Raw genomic sequence first — 19,500 nt, 5'->3', positions numbered from 1 at the left:
GGCAGCTGCACCTTATTACTTTGTTAGTTTTTATTCTTTTACTGTTTGCCTGCTTTTGCCTTGTTTGTGATACAGAACTTTAATATTTTGTCTTGCGGTTGTCTCTTTTACCTTTTTGAAGGGCAATATTTGTCATTTTGTTGCTTGATTTATTAACTTGTGGACACTCAAATTCATAAATAACAGCGGTTACCAGTTAATTTCCTGACCAACAAGATTATCTGAACTAGCCTGTAGCCTTCACAATGTCTGGATCACAAGATGCCAATCCATTTAAACTTTCCTGGGGGCTATTTTTGAGCAGAACCTGCAGAGCCATATCTGTCTGGAAAAAAAGCATTCACTAACAACGTCCCTGGTGCCAAGCTCAACTATCTAGTCTGTTATTCTTCTCCTTTTTTTCTGTGGTTGTCAGATCAGCAGTAATTATTCTCTAGAAGTTATTCCTTATGCAAGGGAGGAAAAGGCCACATATCATTCAGAAAGGTTTTTGTGTGTGGTACAAGTGTCTTTCTGGTGATGAATGTAGTGATCGCTCAAGTGTCTTCTTGAATTGAAACTAAATCAAAAATGTTTCAGCTATAGTTTGCCTTTCCAAAAGAGGTTTATGATGAAAGGAGGGATAAAGGGGGAGTTGTGTGTCACAGCAAAACTTCGAACAGGAATACTTGAATGTAGATGTTGAACTAAGCTGGCAGCTTGGCTCTACAGCTGGAGATGTCAGTTTGTTTGTTGAGCAGTCTGCCTCTTTGTACCAGACTGAAATACATTAACAAGGATTTTTAAAATGTATCTTATTGGATTTTATGAATTATAGTTTTATCTAATGATTTTATGATTTAACCTCTTAATTTTTGTTTTAACTGTTTTTGAATGTCCTTTTATGATGAATTGCCTTGCTGGCCTGTTTATTCTCTCTGTTTTATGTGCTTATAATGTCCTTAAGGTAAAGCACATTGAGCAGCTTTTCTTTTATAAAGGTGTTATATGAATAAAGTTTATTATCATTATTGTTTTTATTATTATTACTATTAAAGGTTAAATCATAAAATCATATTATTATTATTAGTAGTAGTAGTAGTAGTAGTAGTAGTAGTAGTAGTAGTAGTAGTAGTATTTAGCTAAAACCACTGTAGCTAGAAGCCCCTCAGCTCACAGAGCCACCAACATTTTCAGTGCCAACCTTCAGTGGGTAGTGTCCAAAAATAAGTCCAACCTGTCAGTCAGTCAGTCATTCTCTGTAACCGCTTGTCCTAATAAGGGTCGCGGGGGGGCTGTAGTATGTTTTATCAGGGTGAGGGTTTCTGGCTCAACTCCACCTACTACCAAGGTGCACTATAAAGGGATATATTTCAAAAGAGGACAAAGCTCCAACAACAATTTAAGAGCAACACGTTTTGGCAATTAAAAACACATTAGTCTTGCATAAATTTGTTTTAAACACTACAAGTGTTGCTGGAGCTTCAACGTCTAAAAGTATGTTTTAGCTATCATATATTTAATTTTTGTACTGAGGATAAAAATCAACAGGTCCCAATCATTCAGTATCAGCACAGTTTATGTGCTTTGTTTTGTCAGCCAGCAATATAAAGAGCACTGACTTATAAATGAATATTTTATGACATGCCATTACAGTACAATTAGTACACATTTATTGTATTTGGTATTTGTTAAAATTTGCATGTTATTAAACTACATGTATTTTCTTCTATGAATGCAAATCCTTCACTTCACGTTTCTTGCTTTCACAGGAGGAAGAGTTAAGGAAAAGCGGGGAGGCCAAATACGCCCATCTGAGTAACGATCTTCATGTTTTAATTGAAGTCTTTGCTCCACCTGGAGAGGCCTATTCCCGCATGAGTCACGCCTTGGAGGAGATAAAAAAATTCCTAGTTCCAGTGAGTTTAATTCTTCATCTTATTTTTTCCTCCTAATTTTTATTCCTGTGCAGTGCATGAACATAAGACATTCCTGCTGCCTTGATAACTCCTCCGAGAGTTTACAGTATCCAAGGTTTGTTAACAAAGAGTAAGATACAAGCGTGACATTTTTCTCTGCTCTACAAGTACTACCCTGCACTGCATGCGCTTACTTATAAATGAAAAATAATGTATTCAGCAATTAAAGTGCAGTATGGAGAAACTTGCAAGTCTCCAGCAACTTACAGCCTGGAGAACTTAGCAATAATTAATGTGCGTGTTGTGTACTCTTGCTGAGTCTAAGCTGTAAATATTAATCAAGCTTTGCAAATGTGACAAGCCTAATAGAGGAATTGTGCTGCATGAGTCTACTTTATGGAGTTTATGCTCTTTCCTATAGCTAGCTGATGTTCTTACAAGTCTTACATGTCAGCTCATTGGGCCAGGAGGATGATGATACTGCATCTCGCACCGAGCAGTTCATGCCCCTCCAAATACAAATTACTTAACGCTGTCTGCCAAAAAACAAGAAGAAATGCAGGGTTATCAATCCACTCCTGATGTTTCTGTGTGTTCGCTTTCAGGAAGAATACTTTATATAATCACTGCACGTCTCCCGTATCAGATTTTGCTTTCAAAAAGATGGCAAATATTTCAAAACAAGTCTAGTAAAAGTGTTTGTTTCCCTGTTTGCAGGCTGCGAGCAAGTTTAGGTTTATTGTAGTAAAGTGAAAACAAGGATGAGGGGCAACACTGACACCATTAGACTTGCCTGAGTTTACCCCATTCTTGTTTCCACCCCTCGGTGCTTTCATACGACTCCTCACATCGGCTCATGAGCGTCATTATCTGATGGTGCAAACAATTACGATGAGAAGTCAGGCCTGAAAAACAGAACAAGTGCCCACTGTACAGTGATGCATGCATCCAGAGTGCATATTGGAACTGTTAACACGCTCATACAGTATGTTAAAGCAAGTTTTGTGAACTCCTATGCTGAGCTAACATTCGGCAGATTGGTGGTGTAAATGCCCACCAGGCGTACATTTTCTCAGAAATGCTAATTTGCTTCAGCGTCCTATTTGTGCTCTGATGCGCTTTGCACTGTGCGATTCACACCAGCCTGTTCTCGTAATAAAAGGGTCAGATCAGCAGGGGCTTTTATGTATCGCTGGTGTTGTTGGGTAACTACATAAACTGCAGTAAATACAATGCTTTACATCCACACACACTCTCTCCAAGAATATAAATATACTGCTGGCAGAGTCTCAGCTCTGGCTTCATTGCAGTACCTTGAGAATAGATGAGGTATTGTGTACTCTGAATTATTCTAATAACAGTGCAGCAAGGTTTTCTAATTAGTGTACACGCAGGACTGGCTATAATACCTTTCTTTTTAAATAGGCACACACATTCAATAAGCACAGACAGTTTAGGCTAGATAGTTTGAATCTTTTGTGAAAATCTGCCAGCAGAACTAATGATGCAGGGTGACCAAGGAAGAACCGATTCAATAAGATTTAACTAAGTGACAAAAGAGCTGAAAATCATAACAGTGGATGAGAATGCACAGTCTGCCATATTTGGGAAAATATGGTTAGTAGCAGGTGGAAAATAAAACGTCCAATGCTGATTTGTTAAAAATGCTAATCCATACTGAAAGGATGAGTGCATCACATTCATTTTTGCTATATCTTGCTAATCAGATGTTACATTTGCCTCCTCACACTGTCTTTCATAGTGATTATAGACAAAACCCCAGCATATTAAGAAAAGGGGAAAGCATCACTTTGTCCCTAAATTCAGGTTATATTGTGTCCACAAGTCAATAAAAACACATAAAAATTAAAGACTGCACCATCTATTTTACAGCACATGCTTGCTGCTGCAGGGATCTTATGGATTTGCAAATAAACTGCACATAATGTAACACAACAGGCATCCGTCAGTATCCATAGTGACAGATGTTTCCTGCCTCTGGTTAAGAGTGGCAAGTGTGCCCTGCTGTTTATCCTGTTTTTATTGCTGCACTGTGTATTAACAGAGATGGATACTGTGTTGTCAGAGTGCAAATTCATATAAATTGCTATTGGGGATCTGTTTGGTTGAAAATAATCAGCATGGGTTTAATGACTTGTAAATATTGTTAATTCAATTCCTTATTTTTATATTTCCAAAAGGAAGAATAATTTAAAGTTGTTCATTCGATTGTAATTAAAAGGGAACTCAATTTTACAGATTGAAGTCTGTCAACTGGTGTTGGAGAGTACTACGGCATAAGCTTAAAAAAAAAAAAGTATTAAGCCTTTTGTGGTTCTAGGGGAAACTGTTTCAGGTAAGGCTGCAAAAAAAATATATTTTTTTATTGTCATTGCGTTATGAACTTGAGAGGTAAACACATCGCAAAAGACTGCAATGATGAACTTTGAATATAGCAACAACTATAGCTAGACTGTAGCTTCACAGTCGCTCGTAGTCTGAACACAGCGTTAGGCGTCGTCTGAGTGTGTAGAATCTGCACACATCTGAGTGAGGTTTATCAGACTAGTGCTTAGGGTTGCAACAGTATGACAATTTTATGGTATAATAACGACCTCAGAAAATATTGCGGTTTCATCATATTACAGAATTATCATTTTCAGTCAAAATAAACGTTAGAGGAATGAAAATTGAAGGGTTACTTTGGGTCAAACAAATGTTTTTATTACTATAACTAATACAAATTTTTACAGGAAGTATGTATAAAAAGTCTAAAGTCCAAAAGTCTAAAAAAACTAAATTAAAGGTAAGAAAATCTCTGTCCAGTTGACTTTTTTTTCTTTCAATATCGTAGATAAGCAAATGTACACAGTATGATAACCTTCAATTTTCATGTCATATACCTTGAAAGCCTTAAGTGTTAAGATGAGTGCAGGCAAAAGTGCGAATGCAAGAGAAGACCTGATGCCTAAAAAGCAGCACGTTAGCCCTCCGGCAATATTTTTAGAAGAGGAGAGACTGAAGCACTTTCTTTATTACATATATTATTGTTGTCACGATATTCAACGTTATCGCTTAACATATTTACTTTATATTGTGCAACCCTAGTGTGAAGTCTGATAAATTGCAATCCTAAATTGGCTGACTACTTTTTTAGGGTACCAGACATCAGCTTGTAGTCAGCTCAGCATGTAAAAGGCAGAATGCACCAAACAAAAGTGGCCCAGGAGGAAAGATGGACTGAATTTATGATCCAGATACAAACATGCCTGATTCGAGCCAGCTGGTGTGCAACACTATTGCTTCTCTCCAGCGGCCCACCAGGAAAACTAGCACTGCTCCTGTGGCCAGTCTTCCCCTGCTGGTGTGACATTATGCTTCAGAAACCAAAGTGATGCAGCCGGCAGGATCACAGAGACGGGTAGCTGTTTCCCACAAAGCGTGTAGTTAAGTGACTTATACCGCTGGGTCTAGCTGAAAATGTGCCAGAGCATGTGAGCTGAGGTGAGGGACTATATGCTGCACTCCTCTCTCCTCCCATCTATCCTTGAACAAAATCTCAAATGTACTCCATCTCCTAACAAAGCAAATTCCGTTTTAATGTGGCATCAGGCCTGTGATGTCAGAAAATAAATGTCATAACCCTGTAATTTAACAAAACTTGCCTCCCACTGAGCTCATAACTGCAAAATAGGAAAAATAATACTCACTTTCTTTTCTTCTGATTTGAAAAGCCCTCAGTATGTGGTGTGTGCACACTTCTTATAATGTTAATCACATTTTTAGAAAAAAATATCACAATCACATGAACAGGCTATGTGACCAGTTGCAATTCCAATTTCACATGTATAATTAGTGTATGTTGTGTTATTCATTTCGACCTCCTGAGCAGAAATAGAACTCACGAGCAGCCAAGAAGTACAGTTTGTCTGACTGTGAGCTTTATCAGTCGTTGGAGCCAGTAAGGAGAGAAAGCTTGTCTGAACGGGAGCCCTCAGATCTGCCGTGAAGCAAAATCTGACTACAGAAATGCTGTCAGCGCTGTCAGCTCCCAGTTATGCACCCAAGAAAAGAAAAAAAAATGCAAACAGGAACCTAATCAGTGCAATACTATAATACATACAGGCTGAAAAGCTCTGGAGAAGGACACAAGCTCCTGCTCTCAGTCGGATGAGTTTGTGGCCTTCATCTCGGGCCAAACTGCATTGCATTTTGGCAGACAGAGTGTGACACAGATGCTCAAACAACATGTGGTAGTAATTTGTTTTTGCATAAAGTCAAATGCGAAGTCAAACTAAAATATTCATGCAATTAAAACTGACCGTTTTTTGTATGAACTGAAGTATTTGATCCATGTGATCCCAAAGAACGTGCCTAAGCTTCAGCACTGCAGACTGGCCTGGTGTTGCAGAGCCATGCACTTATGTACAATTACCTGCATTATCATCTCCAGCAAAGATCGAGACTGCTTCAGTGTTCCTAACAATACAGGTGCCAACTTTGCCATGGAAATGACGGAGGTTCAATTTCTATTGAGTTAAATTTGTAAGAACTCAATGTGAAAAAATACATTTTTTACTATGAAATAATAGTTCATTTTGTTCCATAAAATCGCACTACATGTAATATGAGTATTTGCAACTCTCAGGTATAGGCTCAATTATGCTTTGCTGTATCGGGACCTTAATAGTAGCACTCCACCCCAATCAGACAGAGTGTGCTTTAACAGCAAGCAGTTTTTTGTAATTGTTTTTTCTGAAAGTGAAGCGCTAACTGCTTTTGTCTTGACTTGTTTTTCCACTCTATGCACCTCGCAATTCTGCACAAGTGTCCTGAACACCTTTAGTAGAAAAAACTTCCAATTCAAAGTGAAAAAATGCCCAATGTCATTTTTTTTTCCCACCATCCAATTAGATAAATTAAGAGCCTTCTGTGGTGGCAATGAAGACAAGTAGTACAGTACATGGTTTGTGTGAACCAAATGTTAGCTCACTTTCAACATCCTCCTAGGCAAGCTGCAAAACATATCTGAACACTTTGTGGCCTCAACAACATTTTTCAACCCATTATCAGGCCCAATGTTTGACAGCAGATTGTCACACTGTCTGTAACTCCTGCTAAAATACTGACCATCATTCAGGCGAAGTTCCTGAACTAGCTAGTTACTCCCTGTGATTTCTCTTCTTTCTCATGTGCCCACACAGATGTCCGTTTCCCTTTGACCACTGCCCAAGTGTCCTTTATGTAGACTTAAAGGTACAGATCTGTGAGATTGCTGCCCTGTAAAATAGCAGGTGAACTAAGGCCAGACGATTTAATGGTTGCCTAGCAGTGATTAGTTTAAAAGATGCGGTGCACTTATGGTTTTGTAAACTGTGTATTCAACATCAAGCAACACTATGGTCATGAAGCAGCACAATAAAGTGAAAGCACAAGTCCAAATAATAAAGATTTATAAATATAAACTTTTGGTTTCACCAAGTACAGAATCAGTGTCCAGATCTACGCCCAGTTCTTTTGTTAGGAGCTGAAACAAACAGCTCATGCTGAAAATCGAATGGACAAGATGGAGATAAACAGCTGCTGCAGATGCTGCAGCTGCGTCTGCACTTCTGGATCAACTGTGATGGTTTTTCAAACCTTCTTTAGTTGAAAAAATAGTGTTTCGACAAAGCATGTAAATGTACTGTAGGAATTTACTTCCTACGTCTTGAAAAGGTGTGAAGTTAAAAAAAAAACATCTGACTTTACTATTGTTCTGAAATCCCATTCTAAAACAATCAATTCACCATGCACTACTCTTCTTTCCCACTGTTTTTAAAAAGTTTTAATGAATTACGGGCTGTAACAATATTAATCAGAGCAATTTCTGTGTATAGAATTGACACAGATTTAGTATTTGGGCAGTTGTGAAACATACTCATCGTCTGAGGATGCTACTTCTGCAATTTGAGTGCATGTTTGTAAAACCATATGTCCCTGCAAATTGACCCGTGTGCCTGCTGTGTAAGGGAAGATGATGCATCACACACTTCAATTCTGCTCATCCAGCACTGCGAACACGACACTTCGTGAGAGCTTTTTTCTGAAACACCCCATGCATCAGATATGAGAGGTTTGTGAGGTCATCAGGATGGATGGAGTTAGAATGAGTCCTCTGCGGCTGCTGATCTAACTCAAGATACATCTCAACACACATTTTGTCAGCTCTTGGAAACTGAAATCTATTCATTCACATCAGCAGGTGCCATAAATCTGAATCCCTGAATATGCTGTATATTACCACTGAATTCTTAGCTCTGTCCTTTAAAGAACTGTGTATCAAATAGTCCCTGCACAGAGGTGTAGACATCCTCTTTAATACTAAAACATATGCATTTGCCAATGTAAATAAATAAAAACATGAAAGTAGGAGAACACACTTAATACATTTATACCATAAATTTATGTAGATGAGGCATAAATTCAGGGTTTCTGCACAAATTCATTTATTTAGGGTGGCCTGCTGTAATGACAACATCTGCCGCCACGTACCGATTTTCTATTCATGGTATTTTTGATTTACTTCACTAGATTTTTGACAAAACAAGTTATTTCCAACCCTGTAGGTGTTTTTTTGCGTTGCAAGGTTCATCAGGAGCACTAATGAAATATATATAGTGTTTGGTTATTTATTGCACTGGGAGCTCAGAACATACTCTGGGCAAAGATGAAATTTAATGATTTTTTTTTTTGCTGGGTCTAAAAGTTTGCATTCACTCGTCTCTGCAGCAGCCTCCTCTCATCCATTAATCAGATCTGATCAGCTCTGATCAGATAAAGTGATCAATTTTCCACCTTGCTACACACACTCCACAAACTGCAGATGACCCCCTATTCCCCTATTTCATGCGCCCCCAATATTGAAACTAAACCTACACCCATGTTCCTGTATCTACTGTGAGTTAACCATATTAGTGATCCAACAAAGCTCACGAGAAAAGACGGAATTTTGTTTCTCTCTCTCTTTATTATTTGTTTCAACTGGCGAAATATAAAATAAAATAAAATCATGTTGCTAGATGCCTGAAGGTTTATTAAAGATACACTGAGAATGATTTTCCAAAAATGCTGAATTCATTTTTATGTGGCATTTTTGCCACATTGACAGTCCAAGAATACAGATGCAGTTCTTTCATAAATGGTCCTGCAGCCAACAGACTCGTATCGCTGAGATATAAGAAAGATAACATGCACAAGGCAAGAAATCAGTCAATGCAGCAGAGACTTGCAGCAGGTAGATCCAAACACAAGAGTGATTGGTATCGCCATGCCTCATGTGCCGGCCCTTGGAGTCTAACTTTAGCTCTGTGAAGGGCATTGTGTGTGTACAAGGTCATGCATGGTCAGAATTAATCTCAGCGAGTAAACAGTCTGACCCGAGAAGCCTCAGCATGGGGTTTATCTTTGTATACTCATGTTAACGCCTCTGTCAACAGTCAACTTTTACAAGCTCTGGCAGATTTGTTGTGCTTTGGATAAGCTGCCAGCTTTCCAATTAAAAGCCCTGCCAGTCTCCTTCAAACCATCAGAACGCTGAAGGCCTTATTAATTCATTTACAAGAGTGGCACATGTGCACGGTGTGTCAAGTGTTTTGGAAATCTACTGTGAGGATTTTCTTTTCGCCATCTACTGTGACATGTGGGTGTCAAAATCTGCTCATCGTATGGTCCTTGTATGACACATATCCTATTACTGTGAGACTGGAGAGCGGGGACGACGTGACAGCAAAATGAGGAAAATGATGAGGAAGTTTGGTGGCTTATGTGTAAGGTGTATAAATATGCAATTCTTGGGGTGTTATGGTGGAGTAGTGGAGAAGATGCAACCTGCATTTAGTAAACTCTGAGGTCACTTGTATGGTTTCAGCTGGGGACCTTTTTTGCATGTCATTAGGGCTGCAACTTGAAAGAGGGTGGTTATAGGCACATCAGACACTAGGTGCAAGGCAATCAAAAAACAGCGTACATGAAGAAAAAGGTAACATTTGAACTGACAAAGATCCAAGCAGGATCAAAACGTTTTCCTAAATAAACTTGTGTGACATAGAGTAAATGTGCAGATGTTACATTTTAAGTCATCAGGGGTGCAACTAACAATTATTTACCATTAACTGATTAGTTGTTTGGTTTATATAATGACATAAAATAGTGAAAAATGGCAACTGTTGTTTCCCAAAGCCAAGATGACATCCTCAAATGCCGTGTTTTTTCCCCCAAAAAACCACACATTCAGTTTAATGTCATACAGGAGCAAATGAAACAGAAAATTTGCACATTTAAGAAGCTGGGATCAGAGAATTTTTACTTTAAAAAAAGACAGAAAAATCTTCTCAAAACGATTAATCAGTTATCAAATTACTTGGTGATTAATTTAGTGGTTGATAAATATGCTTTGATTTTACGAAGTCACGCTTCTGGTGTTTTAAGTGTCAGAATCTGAATAATTTGGCATCACTTAACATGTGTAGAGAAATATCAAACTTTCTACAGCTATCAAGCAACACAATGGACTGAAGCACATGTACGAAAGTTTCTTAATGGATTGCTAAAAATACAAAAAATGTGACATCATCTAGTCTAGGATCAAAGTCCAGTCATGTTTTAAGACATATAGGCATATCTGCTTGAAATGAATCTGCTTGTAATAATGTGTCTGTCATAGCTTTCTTTCAGTGAAAACTTTCAGTCTATGAATATGGAAAATTTAAAGGTGCCCTGTGGAGCTTTCTCTCGTAAACAAACAAGATTTCTGTTTACATTCAGTGTTAGTAATAACAACACACTGTGTCTCCTCGAGGTTTAAACAAACATGTTGGGTGCATTTGCTTCCTCATAAAACATTTTCGAAGCGCTGTTCACATTCATGTTTAATGGCTTCTTCCCTGCCCTTTGTTGCCATAGTGGGGACACACACATAAAACATTGTTCTATCACGTTAAAAGTGGTCAAAAACTCCACAGGGAACCTTTAAGTGTTGGATTGGAGGTTTCTATGTTACACCAGCTTACTGAGCCATTATTAGCTACCAAACTAGCAGGAACAATAACAAAAGTTGTAAATATTCTGGGCTCAGCACAAACTTAGGGGGATCTGGGGGCATGCTATCCCGAGGGGATTTTTTTTCCCATTCATAGCAGCTACATGCACTACTTTTCAAATCATCTCAGATTATAAAATACCCAAAAATCATATGGGAAAAACATGACAGCTGCAAAGGCAAACAAATCATCCTGTAGAGCCAGCACCTAATTGTTCTCCAATTGTCTCTGTCGGTCTGAAACTATAACACAAAAAATGTTGAGGGGAATTGAAGTGAAATACTCTGAATTGAATATTAAGACAACAGAAGAACATTTTTATAGTGAATTTCTTAGGGGAATATTCTGGGCTTTTGAAATAACATTTAGGGTTGGAGCCCAAAAAGCCACCCGCTGACTCCGCCCCTGCAAACTAGTTGCCTCTTATGCACACATCTTAAACTCAAGTTCAAGGTAACCACAGAGGACCATTTCCACTTCAGTAGATTCATGTGACACAGCCTTCAAGTGTCAAAATGAAAATCATTAATATCCAAGCAAAGTCACAAAAAAGTAAAATCATTTTGAGTGCAGGGGGACTTTAACTTTTTTGAGATAATGTGGTAATATTAAAAAAAGAATAACCGATGTTGAAAAGACCCACCAACATTGTCAAACTGTGAATATTATGAATTATTCCACCAAGAGTGTGATTGCCCATTTGGCTGCTAAAGTTGTTGCCTGATAATGAGTTGACAGAAATTTTATACTTTCCACATGTTGAGGCACTAAATGAGTTTCACACTTTTTGTTGTTTCCACATAATTTAAATCTAATAATAGGTTTTTAGTGGAGAGCTGACAGAACTCAGTATTGAAACTATGCAAATGACAGAGTGGTCAAACCCCTGCTGTGATATCCTCGTGTCTCACTCCACTGAGAGTGAGACTTAGAGGTGTAGGTATAACATAATGGAAATACAGAGTGGCAAAAGAAAAGAAGGTATAACAAATAATGAAAAGGTGACACAATTCAGTAGATTACTAGATTATACTGTAAGTGTGAGCTGTAATCTGATTTGCACAACAAAGCCTGCACACCCATGACGGTTCTGTCCTTTATTTATCAATGGCATAAGCTCATGAGAAACATGCAGTTTATTTCCTGATTAATGCTCATACAGCAATGTCACTCACTCTATGATAAAAAAAAATGAATTTCTTGCTATTTTTTTTATTTTGACTATTTTTAAAAACAGTATATATACAAATATGGCATACTAGATGATAGGGTGCGACCAGTAAATCGGTCTAAAAGTTTTTTTTTGGCCCATACATTGGAATCTGCTTACATATTGTCCAATATGCACAGTATTAATACATTTAACAGAACATAATGCAGAAAAAGATGCTTAGAGTAATGTAAAATCTTTAAAGTCCCAATTAAGTTCACTGTATCAATGCACTGATGTCATTTTTGACAAAAGAATTATTGTATAACTGGAAAATATCTTGCCTCCTTTACATATCTTTCTCACAAGTATTTGATAACCATATCTGAGGGATAATTGCATTGCACAATTAAATATATCAAGCCTAAATATCTATTATGGGACTAGCTCTAAATGAAAGCTTCTACTGTCTACAAAATTACACAACATTTACGATAATTAATTCAGACTTTACGTGGGCTATCTGACAAATATAACGTTATAAAGGCTTTAGCATTAGTTGAATTGGCCTGTGAACCATGTTCTCCTGGGGTACGGCAACACCACTTGGACAAACCCGACGCAGAACTGCAGTACACCAAAATACTAGCACATATAATAATAATAGCAGATATTTTCTAAGTTATTTTTGACTGTGATTACATGCTAGTAGTTATTTTCGACAGTGGTGTGTAGCTGGGGGTAAATGAAAATTACTGCCTTGTTGTAACTCTTAAACTGTCTCACATTTTTGGACACCAATTCTTGCAAACCGGTTCTACATTGAAATTATTTGAGCTACTATTTATTTAAAAATATGTTTTGGAATGGCAAACTGTCTTTTCTGTGCATGACATCCAGTCATACAGTCAGCGAGAAAGACCAAACAAAGTGTGGCTGTCAAAAACACAGACGACAACCAGAAAAGTTGGTTGGAGCCTCCGATTCTTTGTTGTCATTACAAAAACATTTTGCCCGGGATACCAAATCTTTGGGGCTTTGCTTCTGTGTTTCTGAGAAATAAGCCTGTTTATCTGTCAGCAGTGACAAGATAATGAATACTGCTTTGTCCACTCCCTTATCTGCTACGTAATGATCCGTATCATGTTTGATAATGGGTTGAGGAAAAATTGGTTCGGAATCACAAGATAACGATATTCCACACAAAGTTGTTGAAACTGTCAATTATGGCTGTGTGTACCAAAAAAACATGGAATATTTTCTGTTGCTTTAAAGCGAGAAGAGGTTTTTTTTTTTAAGTTTAATTTCCCTTTTATGTCCTCCTTTTTCTCGGCATACAGGTTTGGGAAATTATTTTGAAATCTTGCCCTGATTTTTTTGAACATTTTGTCATCTAAGAGAGAAAAAAAAAAAACTTTTTTTCTTTTTTTGTCAGAAAAACTCTTTTACAATGAATCCACAGTTTTCTTTTTTTTTTGATAAATATTCAAAATCTTTTCCTACATTGTTAATCTCTCCCCTACATTTTGTGCCCAAACACAACCAAAAGAAAATGTTCTTTATTGAGTATTCAACGTTGAGCATTGCCATGCGTTTCCTGTGTGTCAAGATAATTTTGATTAGATGACATTTGCTGCTGTTCCGGGCATATGCTGCAGTCAGAAAACAAATGTCCTTGTTTTTGAGACATGCTGTATTTTGTTTCCCACAGGACTACAATGACGAGATCAGACAGGAGCAACTGAGAGAGCTGTCCCTGCTGAACGGCTCCGACGAGTCGAGCAGAGGGAGGAGTGCACCGGGGAGGAGTGTACGACCAGCAACCACAATAACCACAAGGTAACGCAGTAAATAGATCTGTGTAAAAGAGAAGGGCTCTAAAAGAAGAGGAGAATTTGTGTGAATTCTTTAACCAGGAATTCTTGAAGTTAGAAAAAATTGAAAGTTACTATTTTAATGAAAGATTTCTGAGAAAATGTGTCATTATTTCAGAACACTTATTCTTTAAAAACTTAAATTCATATTAAATAGTTGGGGGTTTTTTGTCTTACAGTTCAAAACTTAAAACAATAATTGATCTTATAATTGTAATTACAGTTAATATAATGGTGAAAATTTATAGTCCACATCATCAGGGTTATTTTTTCAGACTTTAGAAAGCTCCCTTTAACACTCTGCAGATACATTTCTTTTGTCTGTGTTGACGGCAGTTTTTAGTAGTTAAGTTAACTGGAAACTCTTTGCACTGTCCTCGTGCAAAATCTTTCTGGGAAAGTATTACAAGATTCCTAACTAATACCACAGTTTCTGGTATGTTTGGAAATAGGCCCATTTTTTTCACCATTATGATGACATAGATGAGCAACAACAAATGTTATTAATTAATCTAATTATAATATCGGCAAAATAAAATATCCACATGTCTAAATATGCAATATGCAGCCTGGTCTCACTCCCTTATTGTCAAAAAACTTGGTCAGTGGCTCTCTGAGTCTCAAATGGACATACAATGCACCCTTTACCAGGCCCTCAACAACTCCAATCTAAACCCATTCACATCATTTTTACACACTCAGAGTAACGGACCAAGTATAAAGAGCACAAAGTCAACTTTGGGCGGGTTGGATAGGAGGTGGATGTGTCAAATAAGCACAGGACTTTGACCCAAGAGACAGATGTCTGTGTCCCATGTGAAACAAAGAGCCTGTTTAGACCTGGTATTAGCATGTTTTTCAGTGATCCCAACACAAGTGGACAGCCAAGACACATCTCCATTCACACCTGTGGCTATCATGCAGTTATGCAGTCATGCGCAGTTATTAAGTCCACACTTATGCTAACTGCTCAGTAACATGCTTGCCAGGGACATTGTGTCAGTACAGCTGGAGATGTTGCTGTCAGCAAAATTCAACCATTGTCCTTCCATAAAGCAAAATGAAAGACAGTCATGCAACGCTTCTTCCAACTCAACATAAAATGGATAAGTTACAAAGCATTAGCACACCATCACCAAAACAACCACCATGTCTTGCATTGATGACATAGTCCTTGTTGGAGATGCATCTCGGCAAGTGGTTTTACTGATCAGATCGCCAGAGGCGCATGTTTATACCAGGTCTAAAGAGGGTGAAAAAGTCAGTGAGTTCATTTGTAACATGAGTTATTAGTCAGGTGAGTCGACTGAAGTGACTGATGTCAACCATCATCGTTTCCTAAACTTGACTTTTTGGTTTTGTTACCTAAACCTAAACGCAGACCCCTTCCACTTAAAAATGCAAAGCAAAAAGCAACTTCTGCCCAAGCATCTATATATGATGAGTAGAGATGAGATCATGTTGCAATTTAAAATCCTTGTTTTTGAACTTGTTGATAAAATAAAACATGAAACGACTTGTTCCTTTTGAAAATGTTTTTTTTTTTGTAGACTGTTATTGTTGTTGACTTCTTCCTCTAAAAACGTGAGAAGAGGAAAAAAGAAAGCTCCTTTCAGTGCTACAAATCACGATACGCCTGTTGTCACAGGTTGAGTAGTATTCCTAATGAATAAATCATCTTCATGTGTAAAACCAGTGAAATGCCTCTTTAATGCAGCTCTGTCGTCAACCCCTTTAACTTTACACTCATTTGTAATTCACTGCAGTATGATGCATACTAAAGCTAAATCTTGGTGTGCAGTGTTGTGAATGACAAATACATATTTTAATAATAAAGAAGAAAGTAACCACCTTCATGGTACATTTTCAGATTAACTGGCTCACTGGCAAATATTTCAATATTTCATATAAACTTGTTCTTACCTCTCCTCCTCAGGTTCAGTTTAATAGTTGTAAACAGTATTTCCTTTTTAAATTTTTTCCAGTTATGTCTTCTTCCTAACTCAAATATTAGTTGATTTCCATGTATGTAGCTCAGGGGGATTTTAGGATGCAGGCAGGACCAGAGAAAGAAAAAACTTTATGTTGGAGAGCATTTGATTGGCTTAGCCATGCATGCAGCCGCTGGTGTGAAACGCCTGCCTCTTCCACTCTCCTTTTAAGTTAGTTTTTAGAGCAAATTGTCCGTAATCTACCTGAGCCGTGGCGGTCCCTCAGGAGTAACCAGGTAGAGCTCTCCATGACAGCCTGGCCTAATTCCGGCACCACATGTAGATGAGCTAAATCCTGCAGAAACACGGGACGCTCCCAATTTAAAGTCACCACCACCACTTCCCTACCTAGATTTTCTCCTTATGGCACTACGATAAGCGATTATTGTAAATCTCCATGAAAATATGCACCAGTAATTCCCCTTTGAGTGTCTGTATTTTTGGATCACAATGGGCTGCTACCTAGTGAAGGATGTGCCAGAGGAAGAAAGGGTATCCTGGCCCACCTACATCATGCTGCTGTTAAAATGCTAAGTTAGCAGACAATAGACGGCTTTGCGATGCTAAATCCACCCTTCAATCCCTGTGGTGTTCATTGGGTTGTGCTACTGGACAGTCGCAACCTCTGTAAAAGAAACAATCCACCTTAAATTCCTCATGCCTGCCCATGTCCTTTGGCCTTTAATGCCTCTCCACTGGACAGTGTTGAATAAGCCTTTGTGCAACCTGAGTGCACTCTGCAGCTTCAGGCAGATGGAGGTGTGATTTTGTACAAACACAGGCTAGGCGCTGCTCCATCGTGCTATTGAAATAACCACGCTGCGTCCCACAGGCATGTTTGCAGAGCTAAGAAAGACACAAAGTGACACTCTTGAGCCCTGTGATCATTACAAGATCTACCTCAGTGCCAGCGGAGGTTATGCTTATCTAGTGTTTCACCCGAGCACACTGTACGACAGCCACCAACTGAGGCAGCCTGCACATATGCAGCGATAAGAGGGATTTAACACATTCCTTAATGTCTTAACTCCACTTTTTCGCTGAAATGTCTGGCTTATTTACAAAAGTTAGTGAAGTGTGATTCTTAAGGCAAATCGACGCCATGTTTGTCTGCTTGTTTTGCCAGGGGCCACAGAGGCACAGGAAGAAGCGCAGCAGCACCTCGGGGGACAGTGGCAGCGACGCACAGCAAACTTCCCACGACTGTTTTAACGAGGGAGGCACAAGCTCCCAGAGCCAGGGGGGCAGCAGGGAGCGCAGGATACAGGCCCCCGCTGTTAGCAGTCACACATGAATCATACGACGACTATGTAAGTCCAATCCTCTTTGCGCACACTGAAAAGTATAGCTGATAATAATTTTACTTGAACTGTGTGCAAATCTGACTTGGTTTAATCCCCTTTCATGTGATCTGGATGAGTCGTGCTCTACATGGAGAGGTAGGGCATTCAGGGACACGCATTTAAGAAATCAGGGCAAGCAGTAAATTACTATAATATATTTTTATTTAATTAACGTAAATGTTTAAAGCACACCTTACTTTTTAGAATGACTATGAATCTTCGAGGCAGCCCTTGGTTTCTATGTATATCAGCATAATATTACAATTAACTTGTTTGACTTTAAAGTTGATGAGAAAATATCATCCTTATCTCTATCATCCTAAGTTAAGACACAATTGTGTCGGATAAAGTTGCATGCATGGATCATTTTCTCTTCCTCTTTTTAGAAAAACATTTTTTAAAAATGTACATTTTCTCTTCATGTCTCAGGCAAAAACAAATACATTCAATTTATTTTGCTGTCCAAATGTGCAGATAAATATTATTAAAAACACAAAGAACATTAAGTTGTGTTAACTGATCTAATTAAAAGTAAAATTTAAGAAAAGTAAAATTAGCTCAGATTTGAGGTTTTTGTGGTTAAAATAAACCATGCGTTGTGCATTCAATCTTTATTTCATTTAGATCTCTAACTGACCTCTAGTATGTATCTTGCCTCTTTTGCACCACAGATGAGGCACACTGTTGTAAAACAGGTCTTTCTGTCCACAACAGCCGTAAGTCAAACATCTTTCACTGTGCAGCCAGATTTTAGTTTTATGTCTTGGCTCAGGTTCCCACATCTGTGTTAAAGGCAGTTTTTGTAACTGCTCATAAACTCTTATTTTGGCATTGTCCTCATGCAAAGTCTGCGATTTTGACTATATTCAGGGCTGACATGTATCAGCTTTGAGCTCTATTTGTTGTGGCAAATCTGTCTGTCAGTTGCTCTGACAGCTGCTATTTCTAACTGTTGTGCACCCCAATCCACATGGCTGGTGTAAATGTTACCTTACTTTTTGATGCTGTGAAAACTTTTTGATTGAGTAAAAAAGAACCACTGTGTTAGATGACAGTCTGAAACCCAGCAAGCTTTTGCATTCAAAAAGTCAACTTCAAAGGGTGAGTGATGAGCACATATGTTTTGGTATGATGTGAATTTGGTCACTTGTGCAAAACAATGAATCTGCGCCAGATGTCAGTGCCTGGGGGGAGCTTTTAAATCAGTGCCTGCATGTACATTTTTATTTTGTGTTGAATTAAATAGATAAGAATGGCTGCCAGAAAAGTAGCAGCTGCAGTAAATTAAATGTGATTTGTAGTTTATAAAACATGAAATACCAGTGGGGATCACACTATGGATGCCTATCTCAGGCAGTGTGATGAAAAAAAGAGATCCTATAAGTTATTATAATGAGAGTCTTCCTCAAAATAAGGACTAAGTATTCAAAATAATGAGTTGATATTTCATAATAATGAGAAACTTTCTTAAAATAATGATTTCCTCATCTAAAAAATTATAAAGAGTTACTTGTCTGAAATAGTGAATAAGTATTCAAAAATAAGGAGTTGGTATCTAAAAATGATAATCTTTCAAAAATGACTTCATACCTCTAATTAATGATGCTTATCTCAAAATAATGATTTATTAAAGTCACAATAATGAGTTACCATCTCAAATTGACTCAGTGTCTTAAAATAATGACCAACTTATCTGAATATAATGAGAAACTTTAATATAATGACTTATCTCAAAATACTTTGGTATCTCAAAGTACTGATTAACTAATTAACTACTGATAACGACTAAATATTCAAAATAATGAGTTAATATCTCAAAATAATATAGAACTTTCTTAAAATAATGACTTATTTACCTCAAAATAATGTAGTATCTCAAAATTATGAGTCATTGATCTGAAATGATGAGATTGAGTATTTAAAATATGAGTTAGTATCTTAAAATTATAAATAATATATAAATATAAATAATAAAAAAATTATGACTTAAACACATAGGGTCTTACAAATGCCAAATAATTAGTTACTATCTCAAAATGATGAGAAACCTCCTAAATGTAATGACTTGCTTATCTCAAAATGACTTTAAGTCTCAAAGTGCTGATTTACTCATCTCAAAACAATGAATAAATGTTCAAAATAATGACTTATATCTAAATAATGA

The 19,500-nt window shown here is 37.6% G+C and overlaps 1 protein-coding gene across 1 annotated transcript in view; it reads left to right on the top strand.

The window, feature by feature from the left end:
* khdrbs2 (KH domain containing, RNA binding, signal transduction associated 2) overlaps window positions 1-19,500 on the top strand; it is a 72,683-nt gene that overhangs the window by 37,178 nt on the left and 16,005 nt on the right. Inside the window, exons 4-6 of the mRNA XM_042501538.1 lie at window positions 1,752-1,898; window positions 13,840-13,967; window positions 17,120-17,303. Coding sequence (XP_042357472.1) covers window positions 1,752-1,898; window positions 13,840-13,967; window positions 17,120-17,303 — 459 coding nt within the window. The remainder of the gene's footprint in view (window positions 1-1,751; window positions 1,899-13,839; window positions 13,968-17,119; window positions 17,304-19,500) is intronic.

This window comes from Plectropomus leopardus, chromosome 15 (assembly GCF_008729295.1).
Source record: "Plectropomus leopardus isolate mb chromosome 15, YSFRI_Pleo_2.0, whole genome shotgun sequence".
Lineage (NCBI taxonomy): Eukaryota > Metazoa > Chordata > Actinopteri > Perciformes > Serranidae > Plectropomus > Plectropomus leopardus.
The sequence above is the reverse complement of the archived record's forward strand: the minus strand, read 5'-3'. Positions and strand labels throughout refer to the sequence as shown.